This window comes from Alligator sinensis, unplaced genomic scaffold (assembly GCF_000455745.1).
Source record: "Alligator sinensis unplaced genomic scaffold, ASM45574v1 scaffold1030_1, whole genome shotgun sequence".
NCBI classification, from domain to species: Eukaryota; Metazoa; Chordata; order Crocodylia; family Alligatoridae; genus Alligator; species Alligator sinensis.
In genome coordinates, this window is record NW_005842592.1 from 503261 (window position 1) to 528086 (window position 24826).

The 24826-nt window shown below is 43.6% G+C and overlaps 1 protein-coding gene across 2 annotated transcripts; it reads right to left on the reverse strand.

Moving 5' to 3' along the window:
* Nucleotides 1–3140: 3140 nt before the first annotated feature.
* NFU1 (NFU1 iron-sulfur cluster scaffold) lies at nt 3141–23811 on the reverse strand. 2 transcript variants are annotated; one of them, XM_025214639.1, is made up of 7 exons: nt 23665–23811; nt 18098–18233; nt 14328–14394; nt 11792–11906; nt 10270–10333; nt 6368–6542; nt 3141–5259 (listed from the first exon to the last, which is right to left on the reverse strand). In XM_025214639.1, the coding sequence occupies exons 1-7, from the start codon at nt 23738–23740 to the stop codon at nt 5215–5217; spliced, it is 678 nt and encodes a 225-aa protein (XP_025070424.1). In that variant the 5' UTR covers nt 23741–23811; the 3' UTR covers nt 3141–5214. The 2 variants fall into 2 exon arrangements, with proteins under 2 accessions (XP_025070424.1, XP_014379803.1); XM_014524317.2 differs by lacking the exons at nt 14328–14394; nt 23665–23811 and having other exon boundaries at nt 18098–18228.
* Between the last annotated feature and the right edge of the window lie 1015 nt (nt 23812–24826).

A 24826-nucleotide genomic window follows, 5' to 3' on the forward strand; every position in this document is an offset into this window, starting at 1 on the left:
TCGTCATGGAAGCAGGGTAGCTCTAGCAGCAGTAGGCTTTAGGGGTTGTTCCTTTTTAAGTCTGTCTGGACTAGAGGAAGGTCATGCTCCCACTGCCACTGAGGATCACAGCTGGATTCACCTTCATTAGCCTTCCTTATGATTCGCTATCAATGAATAGTAAAATAAATGTATTATTACTAGTATTATGTCAGCTGGACGAGAAAGCTGAACAGGACATACTGTATGCAGGCAGAATTGAATGCATCTTGCACACTTAAAAAAATACTAAGGGCAACAAGAAACTTGAGATGCCTACCCAGTTAGCTGCGTTGATGTACGTAAGCAAGCTGGTCTGGTGAACCGAGGACTCCAGCGGCACAAGGCTGTAAAAGCCGCTCTTGAAAAGGACGCTGGGGACTTTAATTGATTCTAACATTTGTAGGTTGTAAGATGAGCTTTGCTATTAAGCTCAAAAGCAAAGGAAGGTTCCCACAATGCTTTTAAAGTTTCAGGGCCAGTGTTTGATTTGAAGCTTTATTTGACTGCACCAAGCGTATGAGGAGTGAGACTCGGTCCTAACTCGGTCCTCACGGGAGGGACACTGACTTAGGAAACGTTAACTTGTTACAGACTGCATAAAGAGCATGTACCTTACATTTTCATTCATCAGTTCAGGTGCCCCTAGCAATCCAAGTAAAGTGGCATATTTCTTTATGAGGTTTTTCAGCATGTTTCAATCAAGCTATTAGCTAGTTCAGCCTTTTTTCTCTTTGGCCTTGATTTTTCCTCATTTTTGTCATTGCCGGTCTAGGGCCCTACTTGAAACAGACTTTAATTAAGGGATAACAGAACTGGTGTTCTGTTTGGCAAGGCAGTGATCTGGGCTAGCATGGGCAAATTAAAAGGCTGGGCAGTTCATAACCATAAAAGAAGTAATTTCCCAGTGGGGTGATCTGGTAACCTAGCACTATAGCATGAGTAAAACAGGTAACTAATAAACTCTCCTTTCGTTTTCCTCTTACTCATGAATACAGCAGAGTCTGGCCATTGTTACTCTTATTACTCACTCCTGTTAAGGCACCATCTCTTTTTCATTAGCTAATCTGTAAAGTGGACTCAATTCATCTGCTTCCTTATTTCCATGTCTCGTGTTTTTGTTGCCCCACAGTGACTTAAGTTCCAAGAGGGCTCTGGTGCTAAAACTAAAATTATATGGTTATCATACATAATCTGATGATTAATTGCGTCTATCAACAAGTCACACGTTTTTTGTTTTTCTTTGCTTTAAGGTAACACATATATATATGCTGGTAGAGTGGTACAGCGTCTAGTTTAGGTATAACCTGCACCTATAATCAGAAGGAAAAATGAGAATGAATCATAGTTTACCTACCTGTTTGATAAATTCATTCTTTGTAAACTAAAAGTATGAAGACTGTCACAGGCATAAATCCCAATTGGACTAATCTTTCTTGAAATCTAAATTTTGGCTACAGTCCTAAACTGCAGATTGTTTTCTACCCACCTGATGAGAGGGGAAAATGGTATTTTACAACCTGTGAAAAAACATATTTTGAATTACTGTTAAGTAATTGGAGGTATTACTTCCCACTGCTGTGCTGAAAATACCTGCTTCGTAAATCCTATTGCGGAGGGTTTTGTTTGCTGAGTTTTCCAACATGCAGTGCAGTATTATCAAACGTAAAATGACAAACACTCGTTCCAGAGGCTTGGAACGAGTCACGTTTTGATAAAAAGCAGGTCTCTACCTGTGAACAGTTTCAAGATGGCGAGGATTTAGATAGCTGTAATCAATTTCTTTTCTATAAAAAGAGAACTGGATTAGCTTTGTTCGTACAAGTGGATTCTTTTAATCTTGTGCAGTGTTTTGAAAGCCTCTGAACATCTTTGAAATAAGTGCAAGTGAAGGTGTCAGAATGACAGCTCTTACAGTACTGAAAGCATTGGTGTAGGTTATTCATGTAAGACGCTTCCTTGAGTGTTTATCAGTTTTCATTCATGATCGTTGATTTTATATATATATTATGCTATTCATGTCATATAAGGCAACTTTTATGTTTTTAAACTCCAGACTCTGAAACACTTGCTTAACAGACTTTCAGCTGTGGCACTGAAATGGTACTTACTGCAGGCCTCAGACACATTATGGAAGCTGATCTTCTGGTTTCAAACAACAATATTGTTAATGTCTCAGCAGCAGGACTCATTTTAAAGACCCTCGTTACTTTTGTGCAAAGCTTGGAAGCTCCAAACTGAGACTCTCAATCGTGAATCACTGAGTTTACCAACTTTTAGCTCATGTGAATCAGAAGGTATTCCTGATCAATAAAGATATGGATAATGTATAATTTAGATAAGCCTCTTGCAGACGTATCTTTGTTCTGCGTGTGTTCAGTACTTAGTAATGCAGTCACTGTTATGCTGTCATGTGAGATTTTTTTTCTTAAAGGTTTTATCAATTAAAACATTGATATAGTTTTCTACATAAATCTAACGGTGGTTGATTTTTTCAAGTGTATATTTCATTTGTAAACTGCAGCTTGATGTTAATTTTGCAAAAACATTTGCTCCCATTTCATTTAGGGTGCTGCATATATCAGGACTGTACTGTACAAGGTCTATTATTGACTGGGTGCCTGAACTGGACAAGTAACATCCTTTCTGTATGCTCAATGATCCAAAGATCAACAGAATATTATATTTACTTTTATTACAGTAGCACCTGAATGCCTCCGTTTTCCTACACAGATTCACTTTTATTCAGAGAGAAAAACAAAACATCCATTACACAGGTAGCGAACTGAGACAGAGTGCAAGATACCCAAACTCACACAAGAAATCTGTGGCTCAGCTGTAATTTACATTCATATCTTTTGAATCCCAGTCCAGTGCTTCAACCACAAGACAGGGATTTCACACATCTTTCTGAATCTTCAGCTACAAGGTGCTTTATGTACAAAATATTCAAGTCCCAATTCCAATCTTGCACTTCTGTGAGAGCAGAGAGATATGGGAGCTGTTCCCACAGTAGTCAACACTGATATGTTCACAGCAAAGGAAAACTGAAACCTTCTTGTAAATTAATTAGGTTAATGTTGCCTAACAAAATTGAAAAATATTGACTGTAACACCCGGAGCACAGAGGCCACACATTTTATTTAACTCACAGCAACACAGCTGCTGCTTTGCATCAGAGTACTTCGAAGTTTATAGAGGTGGACACAAAATTGCAAATTAAGCCAAAAAACAAGTCCATTTTTCACAAACCGGAACACAAGCAGCCATTTTGAGACTGAAAGTATTACTGTGCACACAAGCTGATCCCTGGCAAAGCAGATGCATCTGCCATAAGGACACTTTTGTTATAAATACATTATCAAGATCAGGTGCTGTTTACTAAATGGGTGAGGGGGAAAAAGATGCCATAATTCCAGTCTCAAAATCCTGTCTGAGTTATAAAACACTGTACTATCACTGGGGAAGTCAAATAGCTGTTCTGTTAAATATTTATTTATCAGCAGCTGAACAGATTATGAAGTCCATTGTACCACACACTGCTTTTGTGCACTATGGACCATATTCCTGATGGCTTACTTCACAGGGTCTTAGGGACTCTGCAGTTACACCAGTGGAGATTTGGTCCTCAATATCATCATATACTTAGAATGCCCTCCTGGACATTCAACAATACATAGGAACATGCTTAGTTTCTGAAAAAACTGGATTAGTAAATCAGATGTTCATTTTTTCTAAAGAAACCTCAGCTCCTGGATAATGAACATACAAGATCACTTTCCTCAGGTCTGCCTCAAACCCTGTCCTCCCGAGGAAGCTCTGCTTGCAACAAATCTCCTCTAATTCTCCTGCAAACTAAGCAATAAAGAGACAGAATTTTAGAGTTGGGCGAGGGGTACACATTCCCCGCTCAGTGAAAGCTTCGTGTAAGGCTACAGCTCTCTGAGAAGGAAGAAAGGTTCAACAGACAACGAACTCCTGCTTGTGGGGAGAATAAAGACTGTAAACTGTTACAAGAAGCCCAAGTACTGAGCATGCAGCCGCTCAGTTGTGGGAACACAGAAAAGAGCCTGTATTCCAAACAGCCAAAACCACCAACTCAGGCTGGGTACTGGGAACAGGTTATGCGCCACTATGTACAGAAATAATAGGTGGCTGTGTTGCTGTTCAAACACATGAGTCATGGGGTTCTATTTCAGAACAATAAATATTTTCCTTTTTGATAATCTCAGTGTTTCTCAAACCAGGTGAGGTATGGTTGGTTTTGCCATGGTTTTCCTCACCCAGAGCAGCCAAATTATACAATCAGCTGTAGAATGAACAAACAGGATACAGAATAAGTAAACACGCTTATTCTCTTTGCTAAACTACCTATGTCATTTTTTTGCCCTAAGCACAACGTGATCCTCTTGATGCTCAAACATATGAAGAAGGAATTTCCTGCAAGTTTAAACAGTGTGCTAATATCTGCTGGATAATTTTAGTTATCAAGGAGTGCATTAGGGTCTCCAGATATCAAGGGTTCAAAGTAGCAGTTTCTAATCAAATTTTTTAAAGATATAATTTTCTTAGCAGATAGTCCAGATCCATAACTAATCATATTTGCTTTCCTTGCTGCTGTTTGAGTAGTGTTGGGGAGGAAGTGAGTAACTCACTAAACTTACCTATATTGTTATGTTTTAACGATACTGTGTCTTCTGTAATTTAACCTTTGATTATTAGGTTCAACTGCAGTCAGAATTCAATGATCAAGAACAATGAAACAAGTAATTTTCTTCATAATATATAATATTTAACTCTGACTTGTAAGACTGCAGATCATTTTAAAACCCATAAGGCAGATAGAGCAATTGTGTGTGCACACGTACACATGCGTGCGCTAAAGAGCAAAACTGATTTTCATCCCTAGTCTTGAGACTTTGGTAGGAAACAGAAGTAGCTAGACAAATGATCCTTTTAAATGCCTTTCATTTGTTTCTTAAGAAATCATATAGACAGTTACAAAGTTCGCAGAAGAAGAAAGATACTCTCTTTTGAAAGTGACCTTGTAACTGGATCAGCCATAGTATCTTTGTTATATGATGGAAGACTTTTTCAATGACCAGGTTCAACTGTTTTCTAAAGAAGAGAATGAGAAATGTTGTTGTTCCTTGGTATGTGGCTAGTTTACACAGTCCCACAGGAAGATGCTGCAACTCAGGTAGAGTTTGCTCCTTTCTCCACTTCATCATCATCAACCACCTGAAACCAAAACCCAAGAGTTGCTAAGGTGAACACTTTCAATTTTGTTCCTCTAGGATGACACAGGACCCTAAGAAATGCTTGAGGTTACATCTGTTATTCAGACGCACTAGATTTTATTAACCTGATTTTACAGCTTACTTCTTAGGAATCAGTGGGAGCTGCCTTCACACTACATCACTGAACAGTGATGGTCGTATGAAAAGGACAAGCCACTTCCATCAAAATGACATGAGCAGACTTGATTGAAAAAGAAAGAATCCCATGTAATCCTGAGGGGCTGGCCAAGTGGTTATGAAAGCAATTAGAACAACTGCTAAACTGTACCAGATGCACCTGAATTTGCTTTCTGGGGGACAAAGGCTTATTTTAAAACATACTGAGCCAAGTTATAAAAAACCCAAAACCTATGAGGAAAAGGTCCCTAAAATACAAAGCTAACATTAACTAACAAAAACAAAACAGCTCAGGGAGTCCCAGTTTTAAAATCCAATCATCATGTTTTTGGGACTAGAACTAAACAATTTAGAATTGTGTCATCAAAAAGGAAAACGAATTAACTTCATGTGTAATGTTACCGGACCAAAAACATTACCAAATGTGGGGTTTATATAATACATGCACAAATGAAGAAAAAAAAGACAGATGCAATTCTACCTAAAGGGGAAAACAGGGATTACGCTTTTTAATTTTATCCAAACACAAATTGGAACTGCCTTGCCAATACAGGAGAAGGCAGAGTTCTCATGTTTCAATTTAATTATTCTCCATCCTACTCAATACAGTAATTTAGGAAAAATCTTCCCATTCTAGGTTGATCTGTGGTCCCAGAGTCAGATTCTGTTCTCTCTCCTTGGATGCGTTTTGCAGAACGCATGGAGACATTTTAAAATCATCTAGGCTGCACAGAAGTGAAACTTTACTTCCATAAATTTAGAGAGAGACAGAAAATGACTTTCTTAAGATATGAATATACCTAGTATTACAGGTATTTCTGCATTAATCATAGCGGTATAGACATACATTGTAATTTAAATTAGTCAAGTAAAATTGCCTCAGTTTAATTTTTTTTTTTTTAAAGCCCTTCTGTTCTCCTATCTGCAAGTACCTGTTCCACACCTTCTACTTCAGGAATATAGAACTGTAGCATGTTCTGTATTCCGTTCTTCAGCGTTATGATAGAACTAGGACAGCTCGTGCATGACCCCTGCAATTTTAGCTGCACAATCCCATCTTCAAATCCTTTGTATATGACATCGCCGCCATCCTCCTGCACTGTTGGCCTGAGGAAACAAAATATTAAATGTATCAGTAATTTTTGCTCTAGAAATGTTTAAGACAGGCTTGTCCAACATGTGGCCAGCCAAACCATTGTCTGGCCCGTGGCGGTGGAGCCGCAGGCGGGCCTGCCACGGAGCACGGAGCCGTGGCGGCAGAGTGCAGAGCTGGGGCAGTGGTGGTGGAGCCGCCACGGAGCGCAGAGCCACGGCAGCGGAGCACAGAGCTACAGCGCAGCGCCAGCGGAGTTGCGGTGGCGGAGTGCGGAGCCGCAGCAGCGGCAGCAGGGCTCCTGCGGAGTCGCCGTGGTGGCGAGGCAGGCAGGGTCGGCCCATGGACCCCTGCCGGCAGCGAGGGGAGGGAGCTGCTTACCCCTGCGGGGCCCAGCTCATCAGTGAGCCGGGTCCTGCCACAGCTGCCCCGAGGGCTGCACAGAGCGGGGCTGCCCCAGCCACGCTTGATTGGACGAGCTGAGGCCGGGTTCCACCCCTTGCCCCCAGCACGTGGCCGGCAGAGCTGCAGCATGGCCCATGCCCTGCCCGCATGCATGGTGGACGGAGGCACGAGGTAAGTTCCCACATGGAGCTGGGGGCGCCTCGGGGCCGGCCGGGGCAGACGGAGGCATGGGGTAAGTTCCCATGTGGAGCTGGGGGCGCCTTGGGGCCGGCCGGGGCAGACGGAGGCATGGGGTAAGTTCCCATGTGGAGCTGGGGGCGCCTCGGGGCCAGGCCAGGGCGGACGACGGAGGCACGGGGTAAGTTCCTGTGCGAAGCCGACCCATTTCATTGTCACTTCCTGCTACTTCATTGGTGTCAACGGTCACTTCCTGTGAGGTCTTTGAATATGGCTCACCGGCCCACTGGGTGATAAAAAGTTCGTGATCTGGTCCCACATTTGAAAAGGTTGGACACCCTTGGTTTAAGAGTTATTTAACGCTCCTAAAAGATTGACAGCTCAAGTAACCATTTTTTTTTCTCTCTGTGCAGAATGCAATGGCATTGCCAGCTCCCTCTTATTGTGCCAGGCTAACATGCCTCTTTGCTGACCTGGAAAAAATCAGCTTTCTGTCTCCAATTCTCATTTGTTCCTTAGATGCTCTGAGCAGATTTGGCAATTCTGATGCGTCTAGTAATGAAGACGCTTGTTCTCTGGGTACTGGTCTCAGATTCATACCAGTGCACTTCATGTAGCAGCAATGAGTCATCTGATACTAACAGCTTCAGGCAACTCTTGCTCTGGGCCAGTGACATGGAAGAAAAAGCCTCTATAACCCCAAAGCCATCCAACCCAATGCTAAGTTTGCAGACTTGCATTCTGCATTCTGCTGGTAAGCCAAAGTTAATGGCAAATACCTAGCAAAAGAAGAGAGCAAGGTTCAGTTTTGTAAGTGAGCAGCATCTTTGTAACTGGCAAAGTCATATGAATATAGAGACCTAGATGCCTGTGGGGTTTGAAAATGGCACGCCTAGAATTTTACAACAGCAAAACTACTGAGGGATCCTATTTCATTATACTACACTAGCTACCAAGACACTGAAACCACAGATAAATCCCATGATAAACCATCACCCCTTTCAGGACACACTGACAGCATAGATTTTAGTTACCATCCCTACAACTATTTGCCTGCATAACATTAAGGCAGTCTTTGAAAAACTGTAGAATATTCCTTTCTGAAAAATGTCTTCTCTACATTAGAGCTTGTGGCAAACTGAATGTAGTAATACAGGGAATGACGACTCATGTTCTAGACAGTTTTGAATACATGTTGTTTCTTATATATTCAGCAAGGAAGATAATCCCAGAGTATTTAAGGGTACCTATACACATGCAGAGAGGGTGCTCCGACGTGCTATAATTACAGTGCATTGGAGCAGACTCAATTAATCCAGAGCAGACTAACTGAGTCTGCTGGAGCATGGTAATTACCACGATCCAGCGGACTCCAGCCTTGCATGCATCAGTGTTTCTGCACTGAAAAATGGCAACAGGGGTGCTTTAACTAAAGCTCATTCAATGAGCTTTAGTTAAAGCTCCCCTGCTGCCATTTTTCAGCACAGGGACGCGCTGGGTGCTTTAATTAAGGCAGCTGCTCTCGGAGCTGCTCTAATTAAAGCACCCCCACTCCCTCACATCTATAAATGCCTTAAGAGTCTAATCCAGCAAGATGAGGAGGAACTCAGCACTTCACAGGACACCTAGTACTAGTAACATTTTCCCAACCTGGTCTCTTTTCACAACCAAAGAATGAGCAACATTACAACTGCATCCCCATAGCAATGCTTTTCCAGATGCCAAACTAAAAATCACTGAGTCACTTGAACAGAAGCTCTTTATACTAATTTCCAGAATAATTCTTTTGAGAACTACATTCCTAATGGAACAGCACATGAATGAATCCTATGTATAAACATCAGCAACTTGGCCCAGTCAGCCACCTCAATTCCTGAAAACCAATAAACATAATGTGTATGACTGAGAATTTGTTTGCCGTCATTTGAAAACATGCTGCTCTACAGTTCAGATCTCTTTTTTTCCCCCCCTTCCCCTAGGCTTTTTAATTTCTTTGGGTATACTTTTCAGTGTAAACAATGAATACTCTGTACATGCCACTGGCTTACACACAGATCCTGGAAACTATTTGGTCATGATATCGACACAAGCAGTAAGATATATTGCTGTGAATGTTCTCTTCAATCGCCTCCTGAACATAGGACTACATTTTAAAAGAGATTATGGTGATTATAAAAGATGTACCTGTGAATGTTCAAGCTACCATACCACAGGGTTTTAAGCGACTACTTGACAACACCAGGGCTCATTTAATGCTGCCTTTCAAACCATTATTATAAAAGATGCATGTATTCCTTACATTCAGATAAAATCTTCCAATTCCTTTCTGCTTATCTTCCCCATTTTTAAGCGATGAGTTGACTGTCACTCTTTCAGCTCTGTGATATCCTCCCAGTATTTTAAAAATATTTATGAAAGGAATATTTTTAGAAATTATTTCTAAAAAACCCAACAAAACCTGAGAGACTACATCTTCAGGACAAATTCAAATCAGCTCCATGACTTCACATGATATGACTGAGCGTCTGCTTTTGGGACTTGTGTTTCGGGAGAGAGACTGTTGTCCTTTAGGACAGGACTTTTGAGATCCATTAAGCACTTCTCCACATCCACATTTTTTTTTATTCTTTTCAGTTGAGGCAGTAAAAGAACCTAAAAATACTAGAACACTAGAAAAACCACACACTCTGTTTGATACCTGTTCTAAAGGCTGCATTATTAATCACCTGATTCTACATTCAAGGAAAGTCAAAACACAGATCCAGCTGCAAAATGCAATGATACAAATTCACTGAACCTTAGACCACCAAATGATTTGTGCTTGCGACTTTTGCTCATACTCAGTCTGACATGACGGGGAGTTTAACCTCCCCTTTCTAGACAAAGTCTTACATGGTTCTGAAACTCAAAAAAGAAAAGCAAGAAGGAAGAAATAAAGCAAATGTATATGAAAGAAAAAACAGTGCAGAATGTGTACTAGAGAGGCAAAGATCTTCGAGGTTATTTTTATTATTTACTATTTAGATTGGGCCAGCACCGAAAGGCCCATACTGCTTTGTTACCTTGTGTAATGCCAAATACACAGAGTCCTGCACCTCCCCAATGTCACCCAAGGGTCTGCTATGTGACAATACTCAAACCAGCAACATTTGCAGTTACCTTATCCTAGTATCCAGCAGTTCCTTAATCATTAATACAACTTCGTCATCTTCCTCCGAAGGAGCTTGAGGGGGGAAAAATGTGCAAATCAAAATGCTGACGGACCCTTCTTATGATTCACAATACATGCCAGAATAATCTTCAGTTTACATGATAAAAGTCTGAATAAGGCAGACTGACAATACACAGTGATGATTCTGAAAGCTGAAGACAGAGCTAAATCTAAATGGGTTCAAATTACAACATGTGCATTACACCTGGGAATCCTCACTGACAGAAATCATGGCAGTGCACTGCTCTTACAGTACAGAAAAAGGCTTTGACACATAGGGCTGGTGCTGCCTCAGATGTTGAGGAAGTAGGAAAAAAGCAACTAGCAGCATGGGATAAGCACTTGTGGGTAACCACAACCTGACAGCATTTGTTACAGTACCTTAGGCCCTCTCAAATTTATCTGCATGGCCCCTGCATCTGGCCCAAAGTAACTTTCTTCAGGATCAGCCATGGAGTTAAAGTCTACAGGGGCAGGGAAAATGCAGGATTCTCAGGGCTTTTGTGCACAAGCTCTTCAAAAATATTTATGTCCAAGATCAACTACAGAGATGCAAAAATAGCCTCAGCACCTCACAATAAATCACAACCGACATTATTTGGCTGGCTAATTCCCTTAGTCATCTTCCCAATAGCATCTCTAGAGGAAAAAAATAAAAGATTAAGGCTTCCAGCTGTAGTACACTTACGAGTCAGCTATTTTTCCTTACAGAAACATTTTAAGGCCTCTTTATTTCAGATTAAAATAATGAAGTTAATTTGAATATTAAAAGAAAAAACAACAGAGACAATGAGGAAAAGACCATTGGAATCTCACATTTAGAAGGGGTCTATTTTACTAGCAGATAAAGTGAAAATCAAACAACTGAAATTTATACAACATTGGCTTATTTGAAAAGTCAGTCTCAGTCAGCAGGCACGGCTATTACTAATTACAACATGGGTCACATAAGGATCACAAACATATTTACAAGTCCCTGGTAAGTGTAAAATTGTTATGTGAGAAAGAAATTAGATGCCTTTAAGCTTTTAACCTAGTACTGTCTTTTTAAATGTATTCAAACTTTCTTCTGAGGATACCTGAAAGCAGAAATGGCTTCGGCTTTCAGACACACACACAAAGACTTAAATATCACAGATCTTAGGTTTCAGGAACATCTGTTCAGTGGAACGAAAACATCACCCACAATGTTCCTACATCACTTAAATAGAAAGTGATATTTTTAAGCGATGCTATAGGCAATTCTCTAGATAGCAGGTTTAAGAAACCACTGAAGGCAACAGATGGGCTACCAGCACACCCTCTAAATGTAGGCACATAATGTCTCACATCTCAGTTCCTTAATGTAGTTGAGTTATTCTTTTCTCACATGCTGCTTTGTAAGGCAATTTCATGGAGTCTGAATGTAATAAACCAAATCCATTAGTCAAGGATCTATAAACACATAAGGCATACCAGTTCTTCATTTACCTGTGTCTGTACGAGGTGCCTCTTCAGTAACTACAGGTAAGCCAGAGGCAAAAAAATCCATTATAGTTGCATAAATATCTGGTTTCAGTAAGTTCCAGTCCAGGACTTCACTCTCCTATAAACAATTTAAGAAAAAAAAAATATACAGTTTTTGTCTCATTATAAAGTTAAATGTTACACCAAGCTCTTTCGCATCTTGAAGACACCCTGCAGAGTATTAATGGAAAGCCCAGTCTGATATAGACATGTTTATATTTAAAATTATCAATAACTCGGTTCCTGTGGTTGGATTTAAGTATTTCCTTACACGGCCTGCCCATCAACTGCTAGGCAAAAAACAAAGCAGCTTAAGAGGAAAAGAAAATATAACAATTGCAGATGTTTTGCTATGATTTTGCTCTACAAACAAACTGCTTTTGGAACCTGTTTTTGTTTTGGTTGCATTCAACATTGGTATCCCATCTGTTGTCCAGTAAATGACAGAGTGCTCCATCTCTTTGTCTGTCTGATGCAGCTCTGTGTTCACAACAGTACAATAGTTTATACCTCTGGGGAACTACAATGCAATGCATAAAGCGCTTGCTCAAACTCACATGGACCACCATCATTTGTAGCACGGGCCTGTATGTGCAATTTTGTTGCTTTCTAGTATCTAGCTTAGAACAATATGAGCTTCACTACTCCTTAATAGTTGATGGAGCTTCTTCTAGAGCAGAGGTCCCCAAACTTGTTCTTACTGCAGATCCGCTTCCAGATTTACCAGCTGCCCACATACCCGAACCAGTATACGTTTTATATTTTAACCCCCTTAAATGCCCATTATTATTATAATGAAAATTAAATTTGCCATTACACAATTTATCCTGCATACCCTCCAGGAGTACGTATAACACAGTTTAGGAACCCCTGTTCTACAGCTCCAAAAGGAAAGGATTTTGTTCACTAGCAAAACATTATAGGTTCTGTTCACAATAGTTTGTGCCCTTGTCATGTCACAACAAATACCTATGTATTTTTACCAGTCTGGACTTCCCAGATCTATTTCTTGTTCTATCATTAACTCTTGGGGTGCACCAATAAAGATTTTCTGGGTAGATACCAAGGGCTGATTACTGACCAGCCACATCGGCCGATACCTATCCGATTGCTGATATTCAGCTGGGCAGCTGGGAGAGCAGTGTCCAGCTCGTAAGTCTGTTTAGGGGAAGGAGGGGGGTGGGGTGGGGCTGGAGATCAAGGCCCCCGTGGTGAGGGAGGGAGTGGGGCTGGGGCAAGTGTTGCACAGCTGGGGTGAAGCAGGGTGTGGGATGGAGCTGACAGCTCATCTGGGGGGAGCTACACATACTCCCAGGGCAGGCATGGGAGGCATGTGCCCCCCCTCCCCCGATCTGTGCATGCACAAGGGTGGGCTGCAGCTGTGTGCTTGGGGCCAGGGCTGCTCCAGCCTCTCCCTAGTGGCTGCACTCGAGCTGGACAGGGTGGGATGGGTGGCACTGGGAGGGAGACTACTGGGGGGCTAGAGCCACCCCAAAATTCACCACAGACACCCTCCCCCCCATAGCCACCCTCCCAGCGCCACCACTGCCTGCCTCGCCCCCGAGCACAGCCACCAGGAAGAGGCTGGCATTGGCCCCAAGCATGCTGAGGCAGCCCGCCTTTGCCCTGCGCACAGATCCAAGAGAGCACATGCCCCCATGCCTCCCCTGGGGGTGCACGCAGAGGTAGGAGCTGCCCCCAACCCCTTCCAGATGAATCGCCGGCTCTGTCCCACGCCCTGCCCCAGCCCCATTCACTCCCTCATCGTGGGAGCCTCAATCTGCCTCCTGCCATGTCCCTTCCCCCCCCCACACCCCTTCCCCCCAGACTTACTGGCCAGACACTGCTCTCCAAGCTGCCGGGCTGCATTCCTGGCCACATGTGTGCTGCGGCTGCATGCGTGCACGCAGCATTTATCAGCAACATTATTAGCCACATCAGCCAAAAAAAGCCAATTGCCAATAATGTCAATTTTCCTTTTATTGGTGCTGATACCATATGGACCAATATATCGGCGCACCTCTAATTAACTCAGTATGTGAGTGCAGGCAACTTGCTTAACCTATGACTCAAGTCATCCATCTATAAAATGTGAGGCTTCATTCATTCAGATCTGGATGAAAAGGGCTACTAATGATAATTACTAACTTTTGGGACTGTACAAAACAACTGAAATGTGCTGAGCACCTAAAACAACAGTTCATGGGGTCTTCAGCAGCTCTGATTACTCTAACCCAGTAGGCAATTCTCAGCAGCTCTAGCTGGAACGCAGCACACTTCAGAACTTTATGGTAATTATACTTCAATTTGTACAGAGATTAAGTTGAGATAAATTTCATCTCTGCAGTGAATATTTTTAGGGCGTTTTAAGGGTTATAGCGTTTGCTATGCAAGCCAGAGAAGAATCTGCAAGGTGTCTCTGGCTCCCTTATCTCTCCTTGCAGATTGCAAGTCTCAGTTCATATTCTAGAGCATGAAAATCTCTCTTTTTTTGGCTTACCTTTGTGATTGTGATGAAGTCAGGCCCAAAGAAGACACTTTTAACTCCTTCAATCCTGAATAACTGTCTGTCAAAAAAAAGTTAAATCATACAAAAATGAAGCCTGCAGGCACAAATGCCTACAGAAAGATGCTTATGAATTGCAATTGATTTTTTCCAGCTTTCCCATAACTATACATTCTAGACCAAAATAATCACTTTAAAAAGCCATTAAAAGAATCTAGCAAGGGACTCCACTATAGCGGAGATGCTTCTGTTTTTACCTAGAGCTGCAGAGCCTGCAGGTTTGTTTAAGCAGAACTATGTGACCCCCACAAGAAACAAGACCACAGTTTTAAAGTGTTTCAATTAGACAAACTGAATGAGTGTTTAAAAGGCTGCCTTAAACACTTGCATTTGCTCTTCATGGCCACAGAAAGCAGTCAGCTCAAATCTATAAAACCTTAATTCTCAAATGATGGATTGAATGACTCTCGTCATCCATGGGATAACATCAATTCGATTCAATTCAATTTATTAAGGATTCTGGCTAAATGCCATGCTCCCGAAGCTGAAATAACAAACATACAACCATAATATAAATAAGTTTGAACAAAGTAACTGAACTACAAATATTATACTAAACATAGAGTTCACCGACATAAAAACACTATTAATATAAATATAGTAGTAAACCAAGACATGAATCTATAATATTGTTGTACATAGATCCACAACTGAGACAATAAAAATAAAATCTAATCTTAAAATGTATCACTCATATCAGTAATAAAGGATATTTAACTCTAATCGCCTCAGCCTTGTAAGCAAAAATTGTGAGACAGTTTACTACATTTGGATCTGTTTGCTGGGTAAGATAAAAAATGCTCTGTTTAGAACTGCCAGGAGCTAAATCAGGCATTTTTACACAAAAGATTGTAGTAACCCTACTGAAAAGAGAAACAAAATGTGTTTCCAATAGTTCAAACAGATGAAAGGGAGAAATGTCTGACAGAGAGGAAGGCAACAGCTGAATGAGACCCCTCCCACAGATGCATATGTGCATGATGATGAGGAATACTGAGAATAGGAGCTTTCCAACACACATAACAGGAAAATTTTCAAACATTAAAAATACAGCTTTGTATGCTATGCATAGTTTAAATTACCACAGCAGTCAAATGTTGCTTGGCAGACTAGTGGACTGAAAACATTTCCTTAACAAAACATAGTGAGGATGCAAGAGCCCTCCAACACGTCCTAAACTGTGAAACACTCTCTCCACTGCTGGCCCTGTTAGTTGATGTAATTTCCTTGGAAACATGTGTGTTCCTGAGCTGAAGCAAAAGGCATTGAACTACAAAACCTGAGAATTGTGATCTTCTGCTCCTCCTCATCCTTCAGCAGTTATGCTGGAACAGAAAAGACAGCTTCTACTCCATTCCTAAAGCCTCACTGGCAAGAGTTATAAAACCCAGTCTCAGGAACCCAATTCTTATGCATTATGGAGGAAATCTAGGTATCAGGACGGAAGCCTTGAACCCAGGACATAAGTCGTTACAGAGTGACATTTTCCCCAAGTCTGCCACCTCCACTGCATCTACCAGTAAATGAACAGGATCTGTCTAAGCCCCCCACAGCAAAGAGATTCCACCTTATCCTGAATTCCCAGCTGGCTAGCTAGTAACAACTGACCAGCCACTTCCCCTATTTTAAGGTAGGCAAAGCAAGAAGAAAGATCTAGGCAACCCAGAGCTCTTGTAGATCTCCAGTGATGCTCTGAGATGTCAACTATCTCTTGACCCAGCCTGGTCTTTGACGCTTTTTGTTTACCCAGGCCCTGGTTGCACAACTTGCTGTATTCAGCACCACAGCATAAAAGTTCTTTAGGGGTACACGGATAAAGATTTTCTTGGCTGATACCGACAGCCGATTATTAACCAGCCATATCAGCCGATACCGATCTGATAACCAATTTACAGGAATGCAGCTGGACAGCGTGGAGAACAGCACCCTGCAGGTAAGTCTGTGGATGAGAAGGAACATGGAAGAGGGAAGAGGCATTGGGGGGCAGATCAAGGCCCCCACAGTAAGGGGGTGCGGCAGGGGATGCTGCCCAGCCAGGGCAGTAAATGGGACCCAGAGCCAGGATGGGGAGTGGGACAGAGCAGCAGGTGTCTCGTCCAGGGGATCAGCGTCCCGGCGCTTAAAAATGGCAGCAGGGGCGCTTGAACTAAAGCTTGCCAAATAAGCTTTAGTTCAAGTGCCGCTACCACCATTTTTAAGAGTGGGAACGCTTTTAACTGGAAAGGAGCCTAGTGTGGTAAGGGCGGATGCGGGCTGCCCGCTGTGAGCTCAGGGCTCTCTACTTTGCTGCCTTTGCCCCAGGAGCTCCGCATCGGCCATGTATCCCCTGCCCACCCAGCAGCGGAAGGCACAACTTGCTGACCCCACTGCCACCAGGAGGACAGGGGATGTGCAGCCAGCATGAGGCTCCCAAGTGAAAGGCAGCAGACCAGGGGGCCCCGAGCCTGAAGTGGGCAGCCTGCATCTGCCCCACACACAAAGCTGCCCCCCCTTCCGACATCTCCTGCACTTTCTCCCCTCCCTCCCCCATACCCCCTGGATGAGCCGCCCGCAGCTCCATCCTACTCCCTGCCCTGGGTCACATTCACCACCCAGACTGGGCAGCACCTCCAGCCACTGCCCCTCTCGCTCCCTCACTGTGGGGGGCCTTGATCTGTCCCCCACTCCCTGTCCCTTCCCTCCCCCACACCCTTCCGACATCTCCTGCACTTTCTCCCCTCCCTCCCCCATACCCCCTGGATGAGCCGCCCGCAGCTCCATCCTACTCCCTGCCCTGGGTCACATTCACCACCCAGACTGGGCAGCACCTCCAGCCACTGCCCCTCTCGCTCCCTCACTGTGGGGGGCCTTGATCTGTCCCCCACTCCCTGTCCCTTCCCTCCCCCACACCCCTTCCCCTCCACAGACTTATCTACAGGGCACTGCTCTCCAAGCTGCCCGGCTGCATTCCTGGCCATGTGCGTGCAGCTGTGCACTTGCATGTGGCATCCACAGGCTCCAGCCAGAAGGTATAATTAATTATATTTATCTATGACATTACTGGCTACCCAGCCAAAAAAAAACCTGATAGCCGATAATGTTAATTTTAATTTTATTGGTACCAATCCAATATGGAATCAATATATCGCTGCACCTCTAAAAATCTTTTATGCATTGTGCCCTACGTGCCTTTACAGAGGATTGCACGTGAACAAGACCAAGGCGGGGAAAAAGAAAATGCCAAACAAAACTTCTCACCTGTTCACTGGCCTGTTTACAACACATCTAGGTTTTAAAAAAAGAAAAAGGCAATGCCCTGAAAAGTTCAGAGACTCAAAAAGAGATGAAACTAGTATGTTTCTTCCAGTGTGATGTTTATTTCCATAGGAGACCTGTGTCATTACACTCTGAAGATGCATGACTTATGGGAGGGCTATTCACATGACCAAGACTGGGCTGGCTCAGCACCAGAGGCTGCAACAAAACATTGCCTAATCAGAATCACGAAATAGATCACAAGGTACCAAATTACTCTGTTGATGTGCACAGCATAGAAACCTTAATACATTAGTTGGGGCAATGGTCATTTCTAGGACTTCTGGCTACTGTGCAAAAGAAGCAGCATCAAGTCCAGAAATACAGCTGACCTGCCCTTCATTTTTCAGTTTCTGTTCAAAATGCCCATACAGAGACTACTGAACAAGTCCTTATGTGCTTGAACGTACCTTGCTAACGGTGAGCAAAATGCTGCAGCTGGTGTTGAGAATTCCATGGTCCTTGACTCCAGCACTTGTTTCCCTGGAATAAACTTCACACTGTTTGGGTTTGGAGTGTCCTGAGTCTGAATAAACATGTATCTAACTGGAAAGGAAGCCAGAAAAAAATGGGATCAAAAGATAAGTAACTTAAGGAACTCAGGTCAGAGATCTTGCTCATTTACCCCACCAGGGAGTCGCTGAAAACAAAAGACCAATGAATGCTGATACCTAACAAATATGATGTAGCAAGTTCCATTCAAGAATCCACATCAATACACATTCAGTCTTAGAGATGAAAGAGCAGCAGAGCCGTACCCCTGCTCATCTTTTTCACCATTTCATTTTCTGCTCATATGGTCAGTATAGGTCTGCACAGAGCAAATACCCTCCAGTGAGGCAAAGCTGGTGGTCCTTGCTTATCTCTCTTATCTAGGCTTTTATTCCAGTCTGTGCTGAGGTACCAGAGAACCCCTGTGTCATCACATCCCCTCCTGCTTAGAAGAAGTTAGGTGCTGGGTATGAGTAATTTTGCTAACTAGCATTGTAGTATTAAGGATGTCTTCATTTTCCATCCCCGCCACCCCAATCCCTAGCTTTCTTAAAAAAGAGCATGTCAGACAAAGAATATGTAGAAATGAACACATCACCTGATAATGAGCAGTGGCAGCACTTTCTTCTGGAGAAGAGGTCACCATAACCCACTAATTTGCATTGTTTCTCTAGGCAAACACACAATTCTCCTTAACCAGCTTAGTGACATAGGTCCTCTGACATAGACCTTTTGGACTTTAAAAATTTTGTCTGAGCAAAATTTCCGAACACCTGGTAAAGACAAACTCTTTTTTAAGTTTATTTACTTAAATGTTATATCAATTGAGTTTTGCTCAGTTAACTGAACTGGAATAAAAATAATGACTAGACACTTTTACAGTGTCTTCTGTCCAACAATCTCAAAGGATAGACCTGTGGAGAAAAGGAGATAAATGAAGATTAAGGGCCATGTCTATGTCCATGTCCCACTGAAAGTAGAAGGCACAGTTGACTACATAACCCTACTTTCACTCTCTAATCATAAAAATCCCACATCTTTCCCTGCATTACTAATCATGCAATGAATTATTACCATCTCAAACCAGTTCATCCCCCTCAGCAAATAATACTCCTTAAAAACTCCAATGAAGTCAGTAGGTTTACTTTTAGGAAGCAAGTCTTATTTAACTTGCAGAACACAGGACTTAGAGGAAAATTATTTTTCTTATAACTAAAGCAACAAAAAGCACTTAGATTTTCACTTCCTAAACATGAATTTTGACAACTCCTCATATAAATCAGGCTATTTATAAAGCAACAAACTGCTACTGCACCTGTAACAATCCATTTGACTTTAACTCACATCATCACAAGGTATGCAGACAATGATTTTCATTGATGTATGTGTCTGCAGGGTTTGGGGGTTTTTTGGTTTTGGGGGGGGGTGGGGGAGGGGCATTCATGAAATAGAGAACAGAATGGGAATGAGCAATGCCGATGTGCCAGAAACATCTCTGATGCGACACATAAAACCCAATCTCTTTGTCTTGCATCTCCATCCACAGGCATCCAAGAGGAAAAAATCCCTGTGACTACAAGGGGAAAGGACAATGCCTTCAGTGTGAAAATACAGGACTAAATTGTCAACACTGGACCTGCATAGTGTCAACTGAGAATGCTCTATAGCAGGGGTTCCCAAACTCTGGTACATGTATCCCCCTGGGGGTACGCAAGACATCCGAGGGCTATGTAGGAGAAATTGTGTAAGGGCAGATTTAATTTTCATTATAATAAGAACTGGCATTTAAGGGGTTGAAATATAAAATGTATGCTGGTAGGGGTACACGGGCAGCTGGTAAATCTCCAATAAGAAAAAGTTTGGGAACCTCTGCTCTATAGAAAAAGGCAATCCACAGCACCTCAACTTCTAGTGTACTGAAACTTCTAAATACAGTAATATTGATGTGGGACCTTCTAATACAAAAGATAAGTGTTTTCCCTCACACCAAAGTTGTTCTTGATTAATTAAACCAGTGTGCTTGGCATCTGTTATTATTCAAGGTCAGCAGGTGGCAGTACATGCAGAGTATCTGTTCTACTGCTTCCTTCAGTTCCCTGACCATGGCAGTAGATGCTTTCTTCACATACTCCAAAATCATTTATTAAATGCAAACAACAGAGAGACTTTGAAAGGATATTAGCATAAGCACATCAAATGGCCCAATGACTAGAGCTTTTCAGTCACAGCTGCTTAATTAAATGTCACTTAAAAAAAAAACCCTGATTTTTCAGCTGGGTAGGTTGGGGCCCTTTAGAATCAAAATCAAGAAGAAATTGCTGCACAGGAAACTAAAAGACTCATTTAAATAACATCTCCATTTGTGATTAGTCCTATACAACAGGCACCTGCATACATAAGGAAAAAGTGACTTTTGCTACAGCATGGCTGAGTTGTTGCTGAATGCATTCAGCAGGTGCAGCTGCTGGACAGGGGATTTTTACCCCCACCCCCCTCCCCAAGGCTGCTGAATAAGTTTTGCACTGAGCTTCTGAAATCCTGGAAGAGTTGATCCAGTAAACTAGAGTTCTGGCTTATGCTTTTCCAGATGACTTGTATCGGGTGACTTTTGGAGGTAATAGGAATCTGGTATGCATGAGGCATTTAGTGTTAGTGAAAGGTGCTGAACTGAGAGACCTGAACAGTAAATAATCTGCCCGAACAAGTACAGCCTTCTTGGTGACAGTCCAAACAGCTCTGCAATGCTCTGCTCTCATTTCACAAATGTTTCTGACCCCTGCCTAGCGGTGAGAGGGTAGCTCAAGCCTTCATGGCGCAGACCTCCTTACTTCTCTAAAAACTTTTAAAAGGTTAGGGCCCATTTCAGTGGGTCTGTGCTTTTCCTCCTGGGAACTGAACCGTGATCAAACTAATTTCATGTACGACAATATATCTTAAATCTTCTGTCTCATTAAAAGAATGAGATCTTTGTATTTCTGACTGAAAAGAGATGAAAGACTGTCCTTCTTTTTAACAGTTTCATAAATGTATGTAACAGTTAAGCTGCAAGTGTAAGTAATAATGGTAATTTTCCTCCAAAACAATTGTCAAATGCTGAACACTTATAGCAATTCAGTCTTTTGTAAAAATTGATGGTGTCTTAAGAAAAAACTGGTAAAAGAAATGAGAACTGGGTAGAGGAGAAGACCAAAATGAAGTGCAAACTTCCTCAAAATTAGATAAATGAATATACAATGGTCAGACACCTGTTGGGGGAGAGGATGTGAGAGTCTCAACCTCTGGATGGCCAACGTGCCTTTAGCATCCTTACAAGGTTATATTTTTGGGAAGTCAGCAGAGCAGTTCCAGTCTCGCTGATCTCAGCTGTTGGAAGAGGACACAGGGTAGCAAGAGGTCTCTTGGACACAGTGAACTTTCACTGATAAGGACTTTAAATAAGTTAATGACACAGCAAAGCATAAACACACTGCTTTGCATCTTTAAAATTCTGTGTACCTCAGCAATTGAGATAATTTGCTATTATACCTGCAGAGAAACTGAGGCACAGTGTACATAGCTTGCTCACACTGCGTGAATTTACATGTACAATTCATGCACTTTAAGGTTACTGCACATTAAAATAAGGTGCAGTAAACTGCGCCCAGGAATATGTCTACATGTGCGCCCGCATTGGGAGCAACTGATTCCAAGACAGCTCCTGCCCCTCTGCAGCAGCCAAGGGGAGCTCCAGGCTCCCCTGGTGACAGCCCCAGGCTGGCAGGAGGCACCAGGGGTCAGGCCTGGGCTCCGGGGAGCAGGGGAAGGAAGCTGTCCCAGAGGAGGGGACAACTCCCAGCCATGTGGAGCTCAGGATCACAGCCTGGCTCAGAGGTACTCGTTTGGGGCGATGCCCTGTGGCCAAGCAGCAGCAGTGCCCTGAGCTCTCCCCTTGCTCTGCTTGCTACAGCGATAGGGGAGCTTTCTGTCCACAGTCCCAGCACTGCTCAGCTCCCAGTTCCTGCGGGGAGCTGAGCAGCCTTGGGACCAGGGACAGAGAGCTCCCCACTCCCTCCTGGTCAGCGTCTGTGTGGTAGGCCAGTGGGGGGTACTCCTGCATTGAGCCACCCACCTCACTGCGCCCAACCACCTTCCAGGCTCCAAGTGTCTCCCTGGGGATGCCTCATGTCCAGCCAACTCCCTTTCTGAACACCTGCAAGCCTGGGGGTAACGCTGCCACCACTCAGGGTCTGGACTGATCTTGGACACGTGCCCCCTGGGAAACACAGGCCTAGTAGTCCTTGAGGGTACTTGACTCACTGCAAGAACTTGGGGTGCTTCCCTCAGTCTGAAGCACAAATAGTGGTCTCCTTTAGTCAGCTGAACCAAGGGGACTGCAAGACATAATCTAGACCCTCTCCCAGTAAGTCTCCCAGGCCAGGTACAGAGGAAAACTTTATTGGTTACCAGGAGTAGGTTTGGAATAGGGTACAGGGTAGAGCAATATCATAGAAATACCTTAGAGCAAACAGTGGCATGATAGCCTTTTGACCATGCATCTGAGTTACTGCAAGCTATATATCTAGTTAGATCTCAAGCAGCTTACACACAAGTATCATCCAGAGGCAGGTGGAGAATCCCTCTGGAGGCAAGCAGTTCATTGACCATGAATTTCAAAGGAGAGAGCGAGTTTCAGAAGGTCCAGCTTCTCTGAGAGTTCTCATCATGGCTGCCGCCCCACCCCACACCCTGGGCAGTCCTTAACTTACACAGACCTTATGATTTTGTTTACCTGATCCAATGAAGGCCAGTAACTGTTGGCTGCCAGCCAACCAATTTGAAATGCATCACTGGTTGCCAGGTAGACTGGCAGGGTCTCTAGCCCCCTCCCATTGCTTAGAACAATAGGGAGTTTAAGCCCGCACCCAGGTGTGTGAGGGCAGTCATGCAGGCAAAGGGAGCAGATTTCCCCCTCCCTCAGGAATGTATCCAGCTCAGGTTACAACTCAGGGTTACCTGAAGCCGATGGGGCCAGAGGTAGCTACCCTCTGCAGTGACCATGGTAACCAAATTGTCAGATTAGGCATCAGCCTGATAGCAGAGTTTGGGGAGAGACAGAGATGGCATTCTGCCATTGTCTATACATGTGCTACTGCGCAGTAACTAATGTGCAGTTAATCTAGTACCTGTATTTCTTGGTACTAGCAAGATGCGCATTAGCCTAATTTACTGCACAGTAAATCCTGCATGTAAGCGATGATGCTATACTGAGCATTAGATTAGTTTGGTAATCTACTGATGCAATCAATGCAGGCTGGAACGCAATATGCATGTCCTGACTTCAAGCTCTACTTACCAGGTTTAACTAACATTGCATTAAATTGTCCCATGTATTGCACAAATACTTAAGATTTCAGAACCAAGGGGATGTCTTGCTGACTTCACCTGTCCAAGAAATGAATCCCACAAGACAGCTAGTCAACTGTTTCAGGACAAAAATAACTTTTACCTGTATTATGAAACACTGGTAATGGAAGAAATGACTTCTTCTGTACAGCTCGGCAGAGGGGCTGTTTAGCTGCCATGTGAATATCTCTGAATGTAGTATGACAGAACCTGGTGGAAAATAATTATTTTAATGAAAGGGGCCCAACTAAGATTGAACAGCTCTCATCCCTCAAAAAAAAAAAAAAAAAACCCAAACAAAAGAGTATTTTACCTGCCCATAGTATTAATGCATTTCAGCGACTGATTTAAACACTTTACTCATTCTTGGAAAAAGTATGGAGAAGAGTTCATGCAGGCGAAATAATCAAATGCTGGATTATTCTCCCCCTACCCCCAACTCCTGGAGAAGGAGAAGGGAACTGATTTTTCAGTCTTTTCTCCCCCTGGGTTTCTCAGGGACCAAGCAGCCAGGCTCAGAGCTGCCAGCAAAACAGAGCACTGCTGGGAAACCACGTCAGGCAGAGCCAGAAACCAGTGCTGCCCAGTCTCCTCGCACAAAGAAACATGGCACGGAAGACATGACTGGAGGGAACCAGCTTGAAGAGACAGAAGGATGGATCGAGCTCAGTGGGCCTGACTTTAATTTTTCCTTTCCACCCCCACCACCATTCAGGTATTGATTGGCACATTAGACGAGTGGGGCTGCTGGGGCAAATAACTACAGCAACACAAACGCTGGTGTCCGCACGCCAGCCCCCCATCCGTGCGCAGGTGCAGCTGTGCGCACCCCTGGACAGGGGGGTGCCAGCGCTGACGTGTAGCTGCCAGGTGTGAGCAGAGACCCAGATTTTAAGTCAGGCAAAAGGCAGGGCGAGGTGCAGCGCTGATTTTCAGCGGGACTGGGCTCCTCCCGAGGGCAACGGGCAGTGCCGTGTGGTGTGAGGTGCGCCAGCGCAATTCACTCCATTAAGTACAAGGTAAAACTAGAGACTCCGATGGAGTTAGAAACCTGCTGCCCTCCCAGCTCTTCCCCACGGACGAACGGCTGTGACTTTCCCCGGGCACAAGCCGTTGCCCCCAGGCCCAGGAGGGCGAGGAGGGCAGTCACGAGCCGGCTCGCTGACGCAGGGGCCCGGCGCATGCGGGCGCCGCTCCCCTCAGCCCGGGGAGGCGGAGCGGGGAATCCACCAGGCTCCGCGCCGCTCTGCTCTGCTGCTCCTGCC